This window comes from Leptodactylus fuscus, chromosome 8 (genome assembly GCF_031893055.1).
Source record: "Leptodactylus fuscus isolate aLepFus1 chromosome 8, aLepFus1.hap2, whole genome shotgun sequence".
Classification (NCBI taxonomy): domain Eukaryota; kingdom Metazoa; phylum Chordata; class Amphibia; order Anura; family Leptodactylidae; genus Leptodactylus; species Leptodactylus fuscus.
This window is the reverse complement of record NC_134272.1, coordinates 67,716,863-67,734,402: the sequence shown is the minus strand read 5'-3', so window position 1 is coordinate 67,734,402 and position 17,540 is coordinate 67,716,863. Positions and strand designations below refer to the sequence as shown.

The 17,540-nt window shown below is 42.4% G+C and overlaps 1 protein-coding gene across 1 annotated transcript in view; it reads left to right on the top strand.

Moving 5' to 3' along the window:
- The window catches only part of AGPS (alkylglycerone phosphate synthase), a 149,755-nt gene that overhangs the window by 74,194 nt on the left and 58,021 nt on the right, over positions 1-17,540 (top strand). The window contains exons 10-11 of the mRNA XM_075284006.1: positions 74-182; positions 4,148-4,275. Of these exons, the coding sequence (XP_075140107.1) occupies positions 74-182; positions 4,148-4,275 (237 nt within the window). The remainder of the gene's footprint in view (positions 1-73; positions 183-4,147; positions 4,276-17,540) is intronic.

Genomic DNA, 17,540 nt, shown 5'->3' with positions numbered 1-17,540 from the left:
ACTGGGCATTATTACACTGTATTATACTTTTCCGTATATAGTGCACACATCTCATTTATTTCTTGTTTCGCAGGTTGTACACTTGAAAGTTGTAACTCCCCAAGGAATCATAGAGAAAAGCTGCCAGGGGCCTCGAATGTCAACCGGACCTGATATTTACCATTTTATTATGGGATCTGAAGGTAGGAATATTAGATAATAAGCCACATGTACACAATAGCGGGAGTGCTCGCACCTTGCAACGCCAAGAAAGGGGCAAAATCTGTTCACCAAGAGCTGCAATGCTCTATAATAATTAGGAAGGGGAAAAATGTCATTCATATGGAGCGCATAGATTCTGTAGATACCTTATTGTCCATCCTATTTGATGGGAAAACTGAGATTTAACTCTTTAAAGTGGTCAAAAAAATAAATTTAAAAAATCTAATTTTGGTGCATAGATCCGCCACCTTGGGTTCTGGGCAGTACTTGCTAAAGAAGTGCTTTATTCAGAAGGCTTTTAAATCTGACATCTAGTTGAAAAAATATGGTTTGGGTTTTTGTTTTGTTTTTTTACCCCCTTTTTTGCCATGTCTACAGTAAAAACGAAATATGTTTGCGTCACGGTCTCCCGCATGTGCCCTATCCATGTACTGCCATCATTTCCATAGTAACCAATGACTCGGGAGACCTATTTGGAGAAAGTACATGTCACGTTTCCAGCGTTCTCACCTGTGCTTGCCCGAGGAGTGAATGGCAATAGATGAAACACATTCTTTATGTGAATTATGACTGAAGCCTACCCATAGGGGAACGACTGAAATATAGAAATGGCAAGACACAGAGGGAAAGACTCATGGACAGAAGGGCCATGTAACCTATTGGAACAGCTGACCCTTCTTTCTTTGTGGAAAGATATATCAAAATTCAGAAAACTTTTAAAATAAAGCAAATCGTGGTCTCCCATTTTGGCGCAACGTACCATTCATGCATCACTCTTGAAAGACTGGATTTGATGGTCAGGTACTGTTCATGCACTTGGCAAGCTGGATTGGGTGGTCAGGTGATGATGTGACCACCAAGACCAGTGATTGGCTAAGGTCTTGTCATTTGCATGTGGTGCAGAGGGGTGGTCTTATCAGACACGCCCTTTAACAACATGGCATCCTCACTTCTCCGTTTGATTGGCTGAATGCACCAGATTCCAGTACCCCTGCAAAGTCCACGGATTTCACTGGGATCGGTCACCCTAGCCAGCATCTTCCCTGTATTGGCCAGCTCATGGCTGCCTAGTAATACAAGAATGACTTCAGCGCAACAAAATGGAAGCCACAGGTATGGCCAAAGTGGGGACCACCCCTCTATCATAATATTATGCCCCAGCAGGCTCTAATGGACATTTCCTTTATGGGAGGGATCCAACAACATATTATGGACAAGCTATCTGCCTGTTGATGTAAGCCTACAATCTAAAGAGGTCAATGTTACCTGCTTTGGACCCTATACTTTTAAAGCCAGATTTAGTTTGTGGTCCATTAGGGATGTAGTTATTTGGTCCTGATTTTGACGCGGGAAGCCGCGTCAGAATCTGGACCAAAATGCGCCTGCTGTGACTGTTGCGGCTTTCCACTCCGGACTAGGCCTAAATGAATGGGCCTAGTCCGGAGGGATTGTCTTGATGCGGACGCGCGTCAAGATAGGGCAGGTGGCTTCTTTTTTTCGGAAATGACCGGCTCCCATTGAATTCAATGGGAGGCTTTTTTTTTTTTTAATGCGGATTCTGCGTCAAAATCTGAACCAAATAACTACATATGAACGCGCCCTAAGTGTCACATTGCCTGCGGTCTATCAGAAGAATAAAGCATCCGTGCATTTGCTCTATCTGTAATGGGGCTGCTGGCGTTCACTGTCTGGCAACTCCATAGCAATGAATTGAACGCGAGCCAGCACTTCATTCCCATGGAGAATGCAGAGGAAATTTTCGTCCCCTTCTCTTTTGATTGCTGGGGACGGTCAGTGATGTGACACTTTTACCCTAAAAAGTGTCTGTAATGGGACTATCTCCTTAACGCTAGTCTTGACAACTTTTTTAATAATTTTATTTAATTTTTATTTTTTTTCGATTTTTTTTTTTTTTGGGTTGTTTGCATGTTTTTTGTGTTTTTTTTTTGTTGTTGTTGTTTGTTTAAAGAATTACCATTTCAAATCATTAAATTTTTGGAATTTAGAAAACATCAAAATTATTGACTAAGTTTTTCTTCTCCTCCGTATTCTCCCAAAGGAGAACAAATCAGGTCATGGCAATAATTTTGATAAATGGCTGGCATGACTATTTAAGGTGATGAATTAAGAAAGTGGGTAAAAAAAACAAGCCTAAGCATCTCTATGACTGAACTTGTTATTCATTTTTTTTACTCTAAAGAATGCAGAGCGTTCAGATTTATGGCGCTGACAGTTATATAGCGGTATAATACAATTACATCAGTTGTATATCTTAAAGCATAGTTATAATGTTCACAGCCTTTTAAATCCTCCTTACAGTTATGGTGGCATTTATAGCCCATTGACCTTGTGGATAACATTTAATAATGTCACCATAACCTTTTAACCCCTGAGTTTCACTGCTCTAAAATTCTTCGTTCTGTGCCAGAATTGTGAGGATGAACGGTCTCGGCCCCATCAGCCTCTTACTGTATGTATTTGTAGATGTGTATATCAAATTAATTTGCGTTCTTCAGCACATAGATCATTGTGAAATCCACGTGTATTATTCTCTTCTTCCCCGGGAAAATTGATGTGTATAAATTGCACACAGCACTCCATAAAGTTGACTCTCATTGTGATCATTTTTAATTTGTCGCTTTATAACTGCTCTCGTGATGCTGAGCGAGCGGTGCCCTAAATTAAATTTGCAGGATATATGGTTATGCAAGATACTTTACGTGCAGGTTTAAGCTCTTTTATGTTTGATGCTTAATGAGTATTGCTTAGTGGCTAGACTGAAGGACCCAAAATGCCCTCTAGGGGTTGTTGGTCAGGGTTTGCGGAAGGAATGTTAGAGGAACTTTCACTACCTCCGCCAATTCAAGTTCAAGTATCTGTTAATAGTTGCTGCTTCACTGATTCCAGCACAGTTGGAATTTCCTCTCTAGCCCTCACCATTCCTGAGTATCAAGTGCTGTTAATTTTGATGCCTGATGTTCTATTAAAGCTCTGTAATGTCAGGAGGGCGGTGTCAGGTAGGGGGTGTGACTCAGAGCTCCAATCAGAGGCAGCCAGTGTCAGAGCTTAAAATCACACCCCTTGTCTGCTCCTGCCTGACAACACCCCCCTGACAGTACAGAGACTAAATAGTGTACGAAGCATGAAAACTAACTGCACTGATTGTTCAAGTATGACGGGGGCTAGAGGAAAAATTCCAACTGTGTCTGGAAGCTGTGGAGCAACACCTATTAAGAGATGCTAAGGGCTAGTTCACACTGAGTTCCACGTGTACACATTCAGTCGCAGCCGGTGCAATGCACTGGCATCCCATTGTGGCATTCCGCGATGTATTAGGCCCAAATGAATGGGCCGGAGCCTCACGCCACGGACACCGCAGCTGATTCAGCCACGGAATCCGCAGCAAGATAGGGCAGCTCGCTTCTTTTTCCTGCTACTAGCTAGAAAGGACCCAAAGTCTGTCTTTTCAGTATTCCTGCTGTAACCCTAACATTAGCCCATATCCTATATGAGAGATGGAAAGAGCAGTGTTAGGGCCTGTTCCCATGAAGTAACGCGGCGCTCAATCTGACACGTAAACACATGTCCGATTGAGCGCTTCAAAACAGAATCCCATTGACTTCAATGGGTGCCGTCTTGCGCGCGCTACAAATTGAAATCAATGGGAGGCTTTTTAACCAATTGATTTCAATGGGTTTGTGTCAGATTGAGTACCGCGTTACTTCGTGGGAACAGGCCCTTACATATGTCTATGAACATTTGCTTATTGCTCAAATTGGAATATATAATATCTACTATACATGTAAAAGTTATTGCTCATTTACAAAGAAGTTTTGAAGGAGCAGATCACTTTTAATATGTGACGTCTGGTTATATGGTTTTACTTTTCTTACCGCAACCATTACGTAGAATCCTTTTTTCTAATCTACTGTATTACCTGTTGTAGGAACTCTTGGAGTGGTTACAGAAGTCACCATTAAAATCAGACCTGTCCCAGAATATCAGAAGTATGGTTCTGTGGTGTTTCCAAACTTTGAGCGAGGTGTGGCCTGCTTAAGAGAAGTGGCAAAACAGGTGAGTGTCCTCAACATTGTAACCGCCAAGCCCTTGTTCACATCAGCATTTGGGGTCCGCATGGGGACCACCTGAACAGAATACAAACGTAATTGCTAGCGCTGGTGCAGTAAAAGCACATAGACCCCATAGACTATAATGGGGTCTGTGTGCTTGCCGCGCGCTGCCCGCAAGAATAATGCGGACAGGAAAGGATGTGAACGAGGGGTAAGGGTGCTATTACATAAGTGCATCAGTGCCTAAAACCCTGATCTTCTCAAGGAGACATAGTACCCCGTATGACCATTGTTTTACTGGTAATTGGAGTTTATTGAAACCTTAAAGGGGTTGTCCAGTTTTAGACAAATACTATTGATTTGTATACTGAAAAGTTATACAATTTTCCAGTATATGTTCCACGCTGTTTTCTAGATCTCTGCTTGCTGCCATTCATTATTTCCATGACCGTGGACTGATTTTTATCCACTGGTAAGCAGAGATCTAGAAAACCATGAGGAATTGATACAGAAAGTATATTGGAAAATTAGAGAGCGTTTCAGTATACTAACAGTAATATCTGTCTCTCAGTATTTGCTGAAACTGCACAATCACGGGTTAAATGAACAGGTTAACATTGTATGAGAATGGGAAAAGTGAGTGGTGTTCGCTTATAGTACCAAATCCAGCCCACTCTTTCTGGGAAGAAGCAAATTTTTGGACTAACCCCATTCAGCCTCTGTAAAGCGCTTATCCGTCTAAATTTATGATTACATGCATACGATTATAGGCGGGTTCACACCTGTGCCCGGTCTCTGCTTTTTGGGTTTCAGTCTTCTGCCTGAGAAACTGGACAGGAGATGGAAACCCGGCAGTCAGTGTCTGCAGCGAAACAGTTTTTTTTTTTTTTTGTTTTTTTTTAAACAGACACAAAGTCCTGCATGTCCAACTTTGTGTCCGGTTAAAAAAAAAAAAAAAACTTTCACGACGGAGTGGCACAAGGCGCTTACGGGTGGTCACTTTGCAAATCCATTCAAGTGAATGGGTTTGAAAACTGACTCCCGGTTTCCGACTCCTGTCCAGTTTCTCAGGCAGAAGACGGAAACCTGCAAAGTGGAGACCGGGGGCAGGTGTGAACCTGTCTTTAAAGGTATAGTCACATGGTGTGGTCAAGTGGGATTTTTTAATGATATTGCAGAGATTTTGCAAAAAAAACAAACAAACAAAACCCCTTGACGGTGAATACAGCCAAACAGAGAGAGAGATTCTGCTGCCAGAGACTGCAAACCCTAAGTAAATCTATAATCTAATGTGCAGTCTAAACTGACTGTGTATTTGTATGTGTGACCAGCAATTGGTCATTAGTATAGTCTCGTTGTTCGTCGCCCCCAGCGTATTCTTTTTTACTGCGTATCATCTTTCAGTTTAGTTAGGACTTACTTTCTTTGAATGGAGCCTCATGAAGCACCTGGGCTAAGCCATTACTCGGCATTTGTTCCCAAAACTCTTTTACTGCATCTGGCGCCCAAAGAGAAGCAAGCTGTGCCTTTTATGGACTGTGCAAATGCCATGCCATGCCCTGGTTTTCTTTTGCTTGTAAATAGAGCCATAACCTACTTTAGTCACCAAATGTGTCAGCCTTTTTATGTCTTCAGTCTCTTGTGTTGAAAATTTAAGGCCGGTAATATCTGCAGGATTAAATTCTTCTTTTTATCATATGCAGAATCTCTGTGTAGCATGGTACGATCACATTTACTTATTTAGTGTGTGTACTGCTACATACCGTATAGAGGAATACTCAAGGGGTCATGGATGGCTATAATCTTCCGAATACTCAATTAATTATAATGATCTAAAATATCTCTAGTGACCCTAAAATATACGTAATCAAAATCCCTTATCAATCATATTGAAGAATTAAAACCGCCTTATCGGGCTACCAAATGGAGAATGAAGCTATAATGTCTCAGGGTAGTTGTCCTTTCAGGTTTGCCCGTGCTATATATTTTAGTGTATAGGCTAGGTTGGCAGTGTTAAGGTTCCCATTCACACAGTGAATTATTTGCAGAAGAACTACACTCCTGTTGTACTATCGTTCTACTCGCCTCCCCCCCTTGTTTTTCCTTTTGAGAAAAAACGAACCTATTTATTAGAACATTTAACCGAAAGAGTGGCTGCCATATTACCTGTAAAACTCACACTGGTTTCCTGCAGCAGGAATCTGGAAGGAGGAGACTTTGTGTAACAAAGGGGACAAGAGTTCATATGTCGGGATTCATCACACTGTTATCTTTGCCAGTAGGTGACCCAGTTGCAGAAATATCGGTACCGTTAGTTTCAGCAGCAATATCACTGCACTGTCAGAGGTGTCTTCCTCACCACTCAGGGTCATCGCTGAACGGGGGGGAACGCGCCAACTAACCTCACTAGAGATGAGCGTACACTATTCGAAACAGCTGTTTCGAATACCACGCTCCCATAGAAATGAAATGAAACTTTGCTGGCTGCTTAACCCCCCCGTGTGCCGGCTACGTTCATTCATTTCTATGGGAGTGTACTATTCGAAACAGCTGTTTCGAATAGCGTTCGCTCATCTCTAAACCCCACCTCCGGACATCTCCATAGTCTTGTATTGTCAGATGGTCAATCCTCACTCACTCAGCGATGACTCTTTAGCCCTTGTTCACATGAGTGATTGGATTCTGTCTGGGGGAGTCTGCATGGGGAGCCCTCGAACGGAATACTAAACGCAAGTTCTGTGCAGTAAAAGCACACGGACACCATAGACTATAATGGGGTCCATGTGCTTGCCGCGAAATCTCCACAGGGATGTTGCGGACAGGAAAGTAGTTCACCATCTACTTTCCTGTCCACATGATTTGTGCGGGCAGCTCGCGGCAAGTTCACAGACCCCATTATAGCCTATGGTGTCCGTGTGCTTTTACAGCACAGCACTTGCAATTACGTTTGTATTCCGGTTGGGGGGGTCCCCATGCAGACTCCCCCGAACGGAATCCAAACGTTGATGTGAATGCGGGCTTAGCTGTGACTCTGACCCCTCTGACAGTGCAGTTTTATTAGTGCCAAAATGAATGGTGCCAATAACTCTTTGCAACCAGGGAACATACTGGCAAAGATACCAGCACATTACCAGTTTTCCAGCAAAATTTAACTCCACCAACGTTAGAGGGCATGAACGCTCCTTTTCCTTTGCTCTGCTATATTTGCTGGTTCCATTGGAATAAATGGAGCAGTGCGCTCCAGCCCGACCACTGCTCCTTTCAGAGCGGGGTGTCAAAACTCCCATTTTTCTGATCAATAAGAACCCCCCACCTTTCTGCCAGTAACTTGTAAATGGGAATATCCCTTTAATAAAGTGGTCCGGATACGCTGTATACAATATTATTTGAGGCTTATAAGCTTAATGTGAAGGTATAATTCTATGCTGAATAATGGGCACCCTATTGTTTTAATCTAGCTATGGGTTGGCATCGATACGACCGATCACAAAACTTTACTGACGACTAAGAATTTTTGCTGTCCATTAAAAAATATTTAAGTGTCTTGGGTCACCAGTGAAATAGTCTAGGTTTATAGTTATTTACATAAATGCAGAGAGGTCGCTGGCCGCTGTAACGCGCGCCTTGTATTGTGTCTAGGTTACGGCTAAGAAATATCCGCAGCCTTCACAGTTTATGACAAAGGGATAATTTATAGTGGAAAAAAAAAACTGGTCCATAACAGAACATTAATTATGTGGAGTGTTTAGAGAGGTTAGAGCGCTGATCTGTGGATCCAGGGGATAAAACAGAAATAGGCAGGTATTAAATTAATTTAAGGAGAGGTGCAGTTAGAGGGAGTAAATAAAGTCACTGGAAGGGTTCCTAACTTGGCTTCATAGCCGCACGGCCAATAACAAGTAGATTTATGTGTTTGTCCAACGTGAATTTAAAGCCCCAAGAGTATAGTACAGACACAGAACCAACTTGGGAACAGTTGTAAAATTGTCACCAGCGCTGAACTGTTCACAAAGTCATGCCAGCCATATAACACTCTGCGACCAGCAGCGGGTGAGCCGTCCTACAGCCTCCGAGATAAGCAGCTGGTTTACTCGAGTAAAATCCCAGATTAACACCCACACCGCTTACATAAACTATGTTTATTGGCAGTAGGCAAAGAAAAGTTTACACTGCGTCTAGCGTTGAGGCATATGGAGTTTTTGTAGAGTTTATAGTTCAGGCGTACTTTGACTTTTCTTGCTTGCACTGCCTGTTTGCTGTTCTCTGATAAGGCATATGGACAGGGATAGTAGTATCCGTATAGCATCAGCGACAACCCTTTTTATAATTCAGAACCACAATGATCAGCTGGTCGTGCCCGGTCCTGCATCCAACCTGCTGATTCAGCCCAGGGAATTTGCGGCAAGCCAATCACTAGCTCTCAGAAAATGTAGTATTACATGTAGCCAAGATGAAGGAGTGTTCATTAAATAGAAGAACAGTCTACGCTAGATTCACACGAGCTTTGGGGTTTCCATTCTTTGAACCTTTCTTCCTTGTGACTCGAAAAACGGAAATCCTATCTGCTTAAAAAGCGGTTACCCACGGACCCAATTTTAAGCTGATTGATGGACCGTAGGTGTGACCGCAGCCTTAAATTTACCAAAACAAGACACAGTCTCATCACTCAGCTCTCCTTCTGGGTCATAGAAGGATGTTCATATGTTGAAAGGGCATAGAGACAGAGTACAGGGAGCTTAGTGATAGTTATCTGACACTACACAGTGTACAGAGCTGTCTTCTGCTTTGTACACTATCGAGCAAGGTGTTGGACCTCCGCTGATCTGATATTGATGGCCCCTCCTGAGGATACTCCATCAATCTCAAGTTTTGGATGGCTCTTTTAAATGGATTCTATCATTAAAGAAAATATGTTTTAAACTAAAAGCACATAGGAATAGCTTTTATAAAGGCTATTCATCTCTTAACTTTATCTTGAAGGTCCGTGGCGCCGTTTTTGAATTTTTCTTCATTTCGGTAATTGTGCTCAGAAAGCACAAGGGGAACGCCCAATATGCTCTAAGCACAGCATTGTCATCCATTCCAGCGCCTGTGATCTGAGCACAGCATTGTCATCCATTCCAGCGCCTGTGATCTGAGCACAGCATTGACATCCATTCCAACTCTGTCAGCCATTCTCCTCCTCTTCACCCCTCTTCTTACAGGAGACAACCTCAAAATGGCTGATGAGCATGCACAGTTGGGTGTTCCATCGGCCATTTTGCAGTAGTCTCCTGTAAGAAGAGGAACAAAGAGGATGAGAATGGCCGACAGAGCAAAAGAATAGTGGCGCGGACCTTCAAGCCACGTGAATGATGTCCATTAGGTCATCGGTGGCGGATCTGATGTGTAAGTAATGGTTTCTTATACCATTCACTCTCCTACACGATACGTATATTCTCAGGCAGCTCCTTTACCCCACATTACACTTCTAATATGAATCTCTATATGATGTGAATTTCAGTCTGAATCTCCTAATCTAAAGCCAGGAGAACAAGAACAAGTTGTGTTTTCCCAGGCCTAATGTTTCTGGGAAGTGACTGAGAGGTCATGTAAACTCTGCTGACTACACTGCACCTTACTGAGCATATTCTGCTGAAGCTGACTGTAGAATTTGTGAGAAAAGCGTATGGGATCCATATAAACACGCCAGCGTCTATTGTTTCCAGCATTGGCCGCGACTTGTATTTTTATTCTTCATTTGTCTTCCATTTCTCCTTACTAGCTCTATAAACAGCGTGGTTATTTGTGTTTTCTTTGGTGGTAACCTTACATGAAAACTGGAGCCAAACTGCGTCTGTGAATGTTCAAAGCGTATTTAACTCTATCTTTAAAAATAGTCCTTTCCAGGGATGTAATGAAAGCGTGAAAGAGAAACACGGCCCCCGCCAATAAATCACCGGATTGTTTGGATTCATAGACGAGAAGAAAGGGAAAATTATTGTTAACGTTGAGGGATTTTGTTACTCTTCTTTGTAGTACTCGGTCATGGTCTGCTAAGCGGCAACTTGCTGAATCCGTATTTATACAGTAGTGGCAGCCATGTTGTCCTGCTATAGAAGGATAATGGTTTGGGGGCCCATATGATATAGGGATGTAACTGGAGTGATATTGAGCAAAGCAATGTGCAGAAGAGTTACTGCAGCAGTAGGGGCAACACAGTGACTCAGTGGCTTGCACTGCAGCCTTGCAGCACTGGAGTCCTGGGTTCGAATCCCGCCTGGAACAACATCTGTAAGGAGTTTGTATGTTCTCCCCGTGTTTGCGTGGATTTCCTTACATTCTACAAAGACATACTGATATTATGATCCCTATATGGGGCTCACAATCTACATTAAAAAAAGAGTTTCTGCAGCAGCTGGTATAAAATGAAGGGAGAACTATAGTGGCATAATGCTAGGGGTCAGTCTCTGTGGACCCCAGTGTTCTCATATAGGGATCACAATGTACATTTTATTTCCCCTATCAGTATGTCTTTGTAGAATGGGAGGAAATCCACAAACACAGAGAGAACATACAAACTCCTTGCAGATGTTATTCCTGGCAGGATTCGAACCCAGGACTCCAGTGCTGCAAGTCTGCAGTGCTAACCACTGAGCCACCGTGTTGCCCCTGACCCCAGTATTCATGTGCCTATATTGGCCAATTCACAACTGTGCCCCTTTTGCTGTTTTTTCGATGCTTGGTAGCATTCCTGACCCCTTCGCTATCCAAGGTATTGCAGTCATCCTCATTCACCATGCAGAGGAAAAACAGTGAAGAGAACAGCAACATTGTAACCTCTCCATTCTCTACATTGGTCAAGATCCCAGTGGTCAGACCCCCACCAATAATTGGGATGGGATATCCTATTTGATCGGACGAAGGCACCCTGATTGTCAGGATTGGTGGGGGTGCCAGTAGTGAGACCCTGTACATTTAGATGCTTATCACCTGTTCTGTGAATAGGTGTCAAGTTATTATTCTGGAAAAATCCAAACAAATAAACAAAACTTATATATATATATATATATATAATTTATTTTTTTTTACAGAATTTGTTGTTTTTTGGTGATTTGAACAACTTTGTAATATTTGTATATGTCCCACGGGGTATGAAAGATTGGGTTTAGGCGTATATCTGGCCACTAACCTGTGCCATGTGTACTCAAGGTGTTATATGCTTCGCCTCTAGGGGGCACTCACATGGTTATTGGACTGTATTTTATAATAGGCAAAGCAATGTACGCTCATAACCATGGGGGTGCTTTAATGCTATTTAGTTCAGCAGGATATACTGGTCTTAGAGAGATGATGTACACTGTGATTCAGATGTACAATACTAAATCCATACATTGACTTTTAAGCAATATCCGATATCCTGCAATCTGGTAGCTTTCCCATACAATTTAGTATTGAAGACCCTGTTAAAAGCCCGTCATTCATGGTGTTAAAGCGATCGCTGAAAAGGACTCAGTGAACAGTCCGTCTCCTGTAACCTTCTGTGTATTGGCGACTACAAAGAACAGCACTGATCAAATTCTAATCCGTAAATTTGGCATATCAATGGATGGCAAAATAAATCAATTACACGCCAGGCCATCTGCCTTCCACTGACTGATAGTTGAGGAATCGCACCATACACAGTAATGGCTTGGGCCTTCCCAGTCATTCTTCTTTGTCAGTTCACCGCACATCTGTCTTACAGTGTCACTGAACCTTACATCCAAAATGGCGGACCTTCTGGGTAAACACAAGCCAAGGGTCAAGCAGACGGCAATACAAGATATCTGTTTGTGGAAAATACAATTTTAGCGGCAATATAATTACGGTGAAGTTTCTGTTCTGAAAGCCCCGCGTTAATTCTTCTCCGGGGAAGGAAACCCACGGCTGAAATATAGCAGCGATGATTGAAGCTGACCACAAGCATGACTGATGGTCGCTCCGTCTTTCTAAAACAATGAAGTGAAGATTTCATTTGTTTTCTGTAGGAATTTTTTTTGGAGCGAGCAGGAGGGTATAATTTGATTCCGTATTTTTCTTTACTGTGTTCGCCAAGATAGCATCGCACCCTATTATTACTACTAATTCTACATATTGCTTTAGTGTTATGGCTGTTATCATATTACATATCGAATTTTCATTTATGAGCCAATTACTTGGAGAAGAGACTTGCTGGTAATGTTTTTGGAGGTTGCGATAGTGAAAGAAGCAAAGTATCCTGACCATGTTCAAGGAGCTGTTCTACGAATGCTCCACGTTCGCGGGGCCATAAATGGCTATACCGTGAGTGGCTCTTATGGGCAATGTACTGTATAATCACTACAGATTGACATGTTCTGGAGGAGTCGTCCCTTCCTGCGAAACCAAAAATATCCGAGCTCTGCTCTGGAGACAATAATTTCCAGTTTTTTTTCTTAGCTGATGGTCACCTGGTGTGTTCTTGCTCCTTCTGGCATGAGCAATGAAATAAAGTAGACTCTCTTTTTCTCAAATTCTGCCTGAGTCCCTTAAAGGGATTCCACCATTAAAAAACTTTTTTCTGTGGCTAACACGTCAGAATAGCCTTTAGAAAGGCTATTTGTCTCCTACCTTTAGATGTGATCTCCGCCGCGCAGTTCCTTAGTAATACAGTTTTTTTACCGGTATGTAAATGAGTTCTCTGGCAGCGATGGGGGCGGGCCCCAGCGCTGAAAATGCGATGAGAGCGTCCCCACCACTGCCCGAGAACAGGATCCTGCGCCGCCTCTATCTTCTGCTGGATCCTCCCCTTCTTTCTTTAGCAGCGTCACCTTTGTCGGATCTTACACTAGTAGAGCCGACTGCGCATGCGCAGCCATAGTTCTGAGGCCGCAATTGCGAGCATGCTCAGGGAAGGGGCAGACAGACAACCAAAACACCCCCTCCCCTTCCCCAGCAACTACTGCACCCAAAAACTCCGACCATTTTAATTTTTGAAATTTTCCAGTAGCTGCTGCATTTCTCCCCCTCGGCTTATACTCAATAAGTTTTCCCATTTTCTTTGTGGTAAAATTAGGGGCCTCGGCTTATATTCGGGTCGGCTTATACTCGAGTATATACAGTACTTACTCCCTACCCCACCTAAAAACACACCACAGCCTAATAATCTGTCCGGATATACTGTGTCCTCTTCAGGCTGTCATCTCCTTCATGTTTTAATAAACTCTCTGCTTACTATCCAGTTAATAAAGTTCTCACAGTTATGGCTTTAGTCCACCAAGTATCCGCCATTGTCACTAATAGGCTGTAATATAACCGTATGATTAGTAAAATCACAATTATATGATCAGATCATCATTTGCATATTAAATGTAAGACGGTCTAGTACTTAGAATATTTAATACTAACCCTGTTACTGCAAGAATGTGGAATAAAAGGCTGATTCCTAACCAAAATGGGAGAAAAAAAGGGCGTAGCGCTGGGTGATTAATTGCCTGGACGGTGATTGCAGATAAACGTTTCTTCCCACCGTTGTTCCCAAACTGCACTGACATTGATGAATGGCCCCCGGGCTTTAATGAAAGAACTGCTTTGATAGTGCTGATAAACATGTATTTGCTTTATATGTTAAAAATATAAAGCACAAACCAAAAGGATTATTTAGTTTTCCACTTCTGCGCTACTCACTTCCCTCTGAAACGGGATTAAAAAATTTGGGTTGGGGAACTTTGTGCGCGCTACTGAGCAAATAAAAATATCAATTAAAAAAAGTGTATATATATATATATATATATATATATATATATATATATATATATATATATATATATATATATATATATATTCCAGTATTAGCTTCCCATATACGTATGCTGGAAGTGGTAGCTCTATGACAGATTTTTAATTCAACATTTTTCTGACCTTTATACACTCGTGGCAATGTCAATTGGAAGGAAATGCCCCTTGTATCAGCCCTTGTATACATTCCTGTGAGTCTTGGTTCACCATCTATGTAGATTCTGTTGCTATTAACATGGTAGACGAAGCAGTTGCTGGTTTTGTTTTTTTGTTTTTTTTATCTGCAACATTTGCCAGTTTTAGTAGAAAACGGTCAAGCCCTGTTAAGGTGATAAAAGCCGAGCTGTAATACCACATACAGCCCATGGACAACAGAGGCGCTGTCTCTTATGAAAGGAAATTCTTCCTTGTAATCTCATGCAACCCATTTAGTCTGAGGACCCACGTTGTAGAAACACTGTTTGTTTGTTTTTTTTGCAGATTCTGCTGTGGTTTTTTGAGCCAAAACCAATAGTGGCCTCAAAGGGAATAGGAAGTATAAAAGGAAAATCTTATGCTTCTCCCTTCTGTTCAACACGCTCCTGGCTTTAGCTCCAAAAAACGCAACCAAAAAAATCTGCGTTTCAGCAACGTGAGGCCTTAGTGTTTCCCACGAAAAACTTTTACAGTATAGATGCCAAACCTCTGATCGCTGGGAACCTTCAGTAACAAGACCGACACCCTGACACTCTTATTTCTGCAAAATGACATCCGTGGCTCAATGATGGAAAGTAATTCCCACCCAGCGCCATTAAGTTGACTTGGAAAATATAATTTGATGTGTAATACATTACATTCCTTTCATATCAAGTTAACATGTTTCATCTCTATATTGTAGTGATCATACAACATTTCCCATGTAATTTTGATCAGAAATATAATGACCTAATCCTATACTAGCAGCCAGATTCACAGAAAACGCCACAATCCCAGCAGTCGTATAACTGATCCTATGATCGCTGTGACAAGGATCACAATTGATACATAAAGTTTATTGGGACATTGTAGAACTTTTCATATACAAATAATATTTCTTTGCTCCTACTGGACAACCCTTCTAAGGTCTAATAGGGTATGTATCAAGTGATTGACTCCAAAAGTAAGTCCAGAATTTGCTGGATTTCTGAGCCCCATTTTTTTTTTATAACAGAACATGGGCCCACTGGAGAATCATCTGGTACTCCGGTGGTTCAGTCCAACCCTGCTGCTGTGTCTACCCAACATTTTTGAGTCTCAATAACCAAGAGATCTTGTGCCAGTTTTCTTGTAGAGATGGCCGCACATCTGTGGTCTTGTCTCTACCACATTTTGCTAAAGAAATCAGCTTGACACAGATTGACACGGATTTTTTTTTTTTTTTTTTTTTGACCTAGCACCCTCTTCTGTTGTCCTGTGATTTATGATATTTCCAATGCAATCTGTAAAGATTAATTGTTGGAATATCCAGATACACCTATGTGGAAATGCTTATATTAGGACATGTTTTTAGGACTATGTGCGTGTACTTTTCTAGAGTACAGCTTGGTGCTATTTACAAGCTAGGTTAATACGTGGCCTTAGGACGCACTGACACCATGGGCCCTCCATTTGCTTCATCTGAATCAGTCTCCGTGTCCAATGATTCCCTTGGGGATGATTTTTGCGCTTACATGTTGATTAGAAGGCACAGCAAGTGACACATCCCACCTTTATTGCTATCCACTACCAATCTATGTGCGGGTGATAAACCCCCCGCTGTTATAGCTGAGGGTGTTAGGAGTCAGCGTGGTGCTCAGGACCATGTATTAGCGCATGGCCAGAGGCGAAGAGGTTTTTATACAGGTCACAGATTTCATGGCGTTTCTTTTTATCCTTCTTTCACTAGCAATAGGCCTTGTTAAAGTAAGCACAAAGTTGTACGGACACAGACAGACGCCGCAGCGAAGATCGAAACAGACGTGTGCACCTGCTTTATATGCTAGAGAATGGTGGCCGTCTGTCCTGACAACCTAATGGAGTTCTGTGCAAATTGTCTTCAGGAATTTTGCACTTTGAAAAAATGGATTTGGTTTTAGCCAAAACAATCTTTTTCTGGGCCAAAATGTGGATGTCTGCAGCAAGAAATGCTTCATCTGGTGTAAAGTGTGAATACCAATTTCCTCCATGCATAGTTTTCTTGACAGAACCTTTTTTTTCCCCTGTAGTAGAAAATTTCCACTCCGAGATCCAAAATGATAGAATTATATCAGTATCTGCTCCCCATTAGAGCTGTGGAAGCTTCCAGCACTTTTCAATGTGAAGTTTCTTGGATTTTGGCAATGCCGCATCTCCGGTCTAATTATTCCAACACTAAAATGCAGGCTTGTCCCCCAAAATAAGCAAAACGAGAGTCCTCCCACCTACCTTCCTCGTATACAATAAGTTGTATTCAGACTCCGCAAATTTTACTGAAACAGCCAATTATAGTCTATGGGGTCCGTGTGCTTTCTTTGAGGGGGGTCTCCATGTGGACTCCCCGAATGGAATACCGAACGCAGATGTGTGGACCAAGCATAAGGCTGGGTTCACATCTGTATTGGAGACTCCATTGCAAATATTGCAAGGAGGACTTTTCTCTCAGTCAATTTTATACTGAAACCGGCGATCCTCTTTGTAAGATTTGTATTCATTACGGTCTATGGGGTCCATGGGTAACTGCTTTTAAGAAAACAATCTCTTTGTTTTGGACCCCCCATGCGGACCCAAACGTCAGAGACCCGAATGCTAGTGTGAGCCTAGTGTAAGCATGCATGGCCTTTAAATCTCTGTATAACTTGTATAACTGATCTACAACCTGTCCCCTCCATATATCTCTGACCTCATCTCCCGCTACCTGCCCACACGTAACCTCAGATCCTCCAATGACCTCCTACTCCGCTCTGCTCTCATCCGCTCCTCACACAACCGTCTCCAAGATTTCTCCCGTGCATCCCCCATACTCTGGAACTCCTTACCAAGACACATAAGACTGACCCCCACAATCACAGGCTTCAAGAAGGCCCTGAAGACTAATCTATGCAGGAAGGCCTACAACCTCCAATAACACTTATCACCGCACTGCCATCTGTACAGTCTCCCCCTCTCCTTCTGTCTCTTCCCCCCCCCCTTCCCTCATAGATTATAAGCCCTCGCGGGCAGGGCCCTCTACCCCACTGTGCCAGTCGGTCACTGTTAGTATTATTCTACCTGTATATTTTGTGTATTGTATGTAACCCCCAAATGTAAAGCACCATGGAATTAATGGTGCTATATAAATAAGCAATAATAATAATAATAACTTCAGACATTGTATCCCTCCTGACCCACGTCAGTCGCCTCTCACCTTGCCATTCAGCACCCAGCCCTCCACTATTGAGGGGCATCAACCCCACGAAAAACAACTGTCTGGAGGTAGAAGTCTAAGTCTTTTTAGAAGGGATTTTCTGTTTTGGCTCA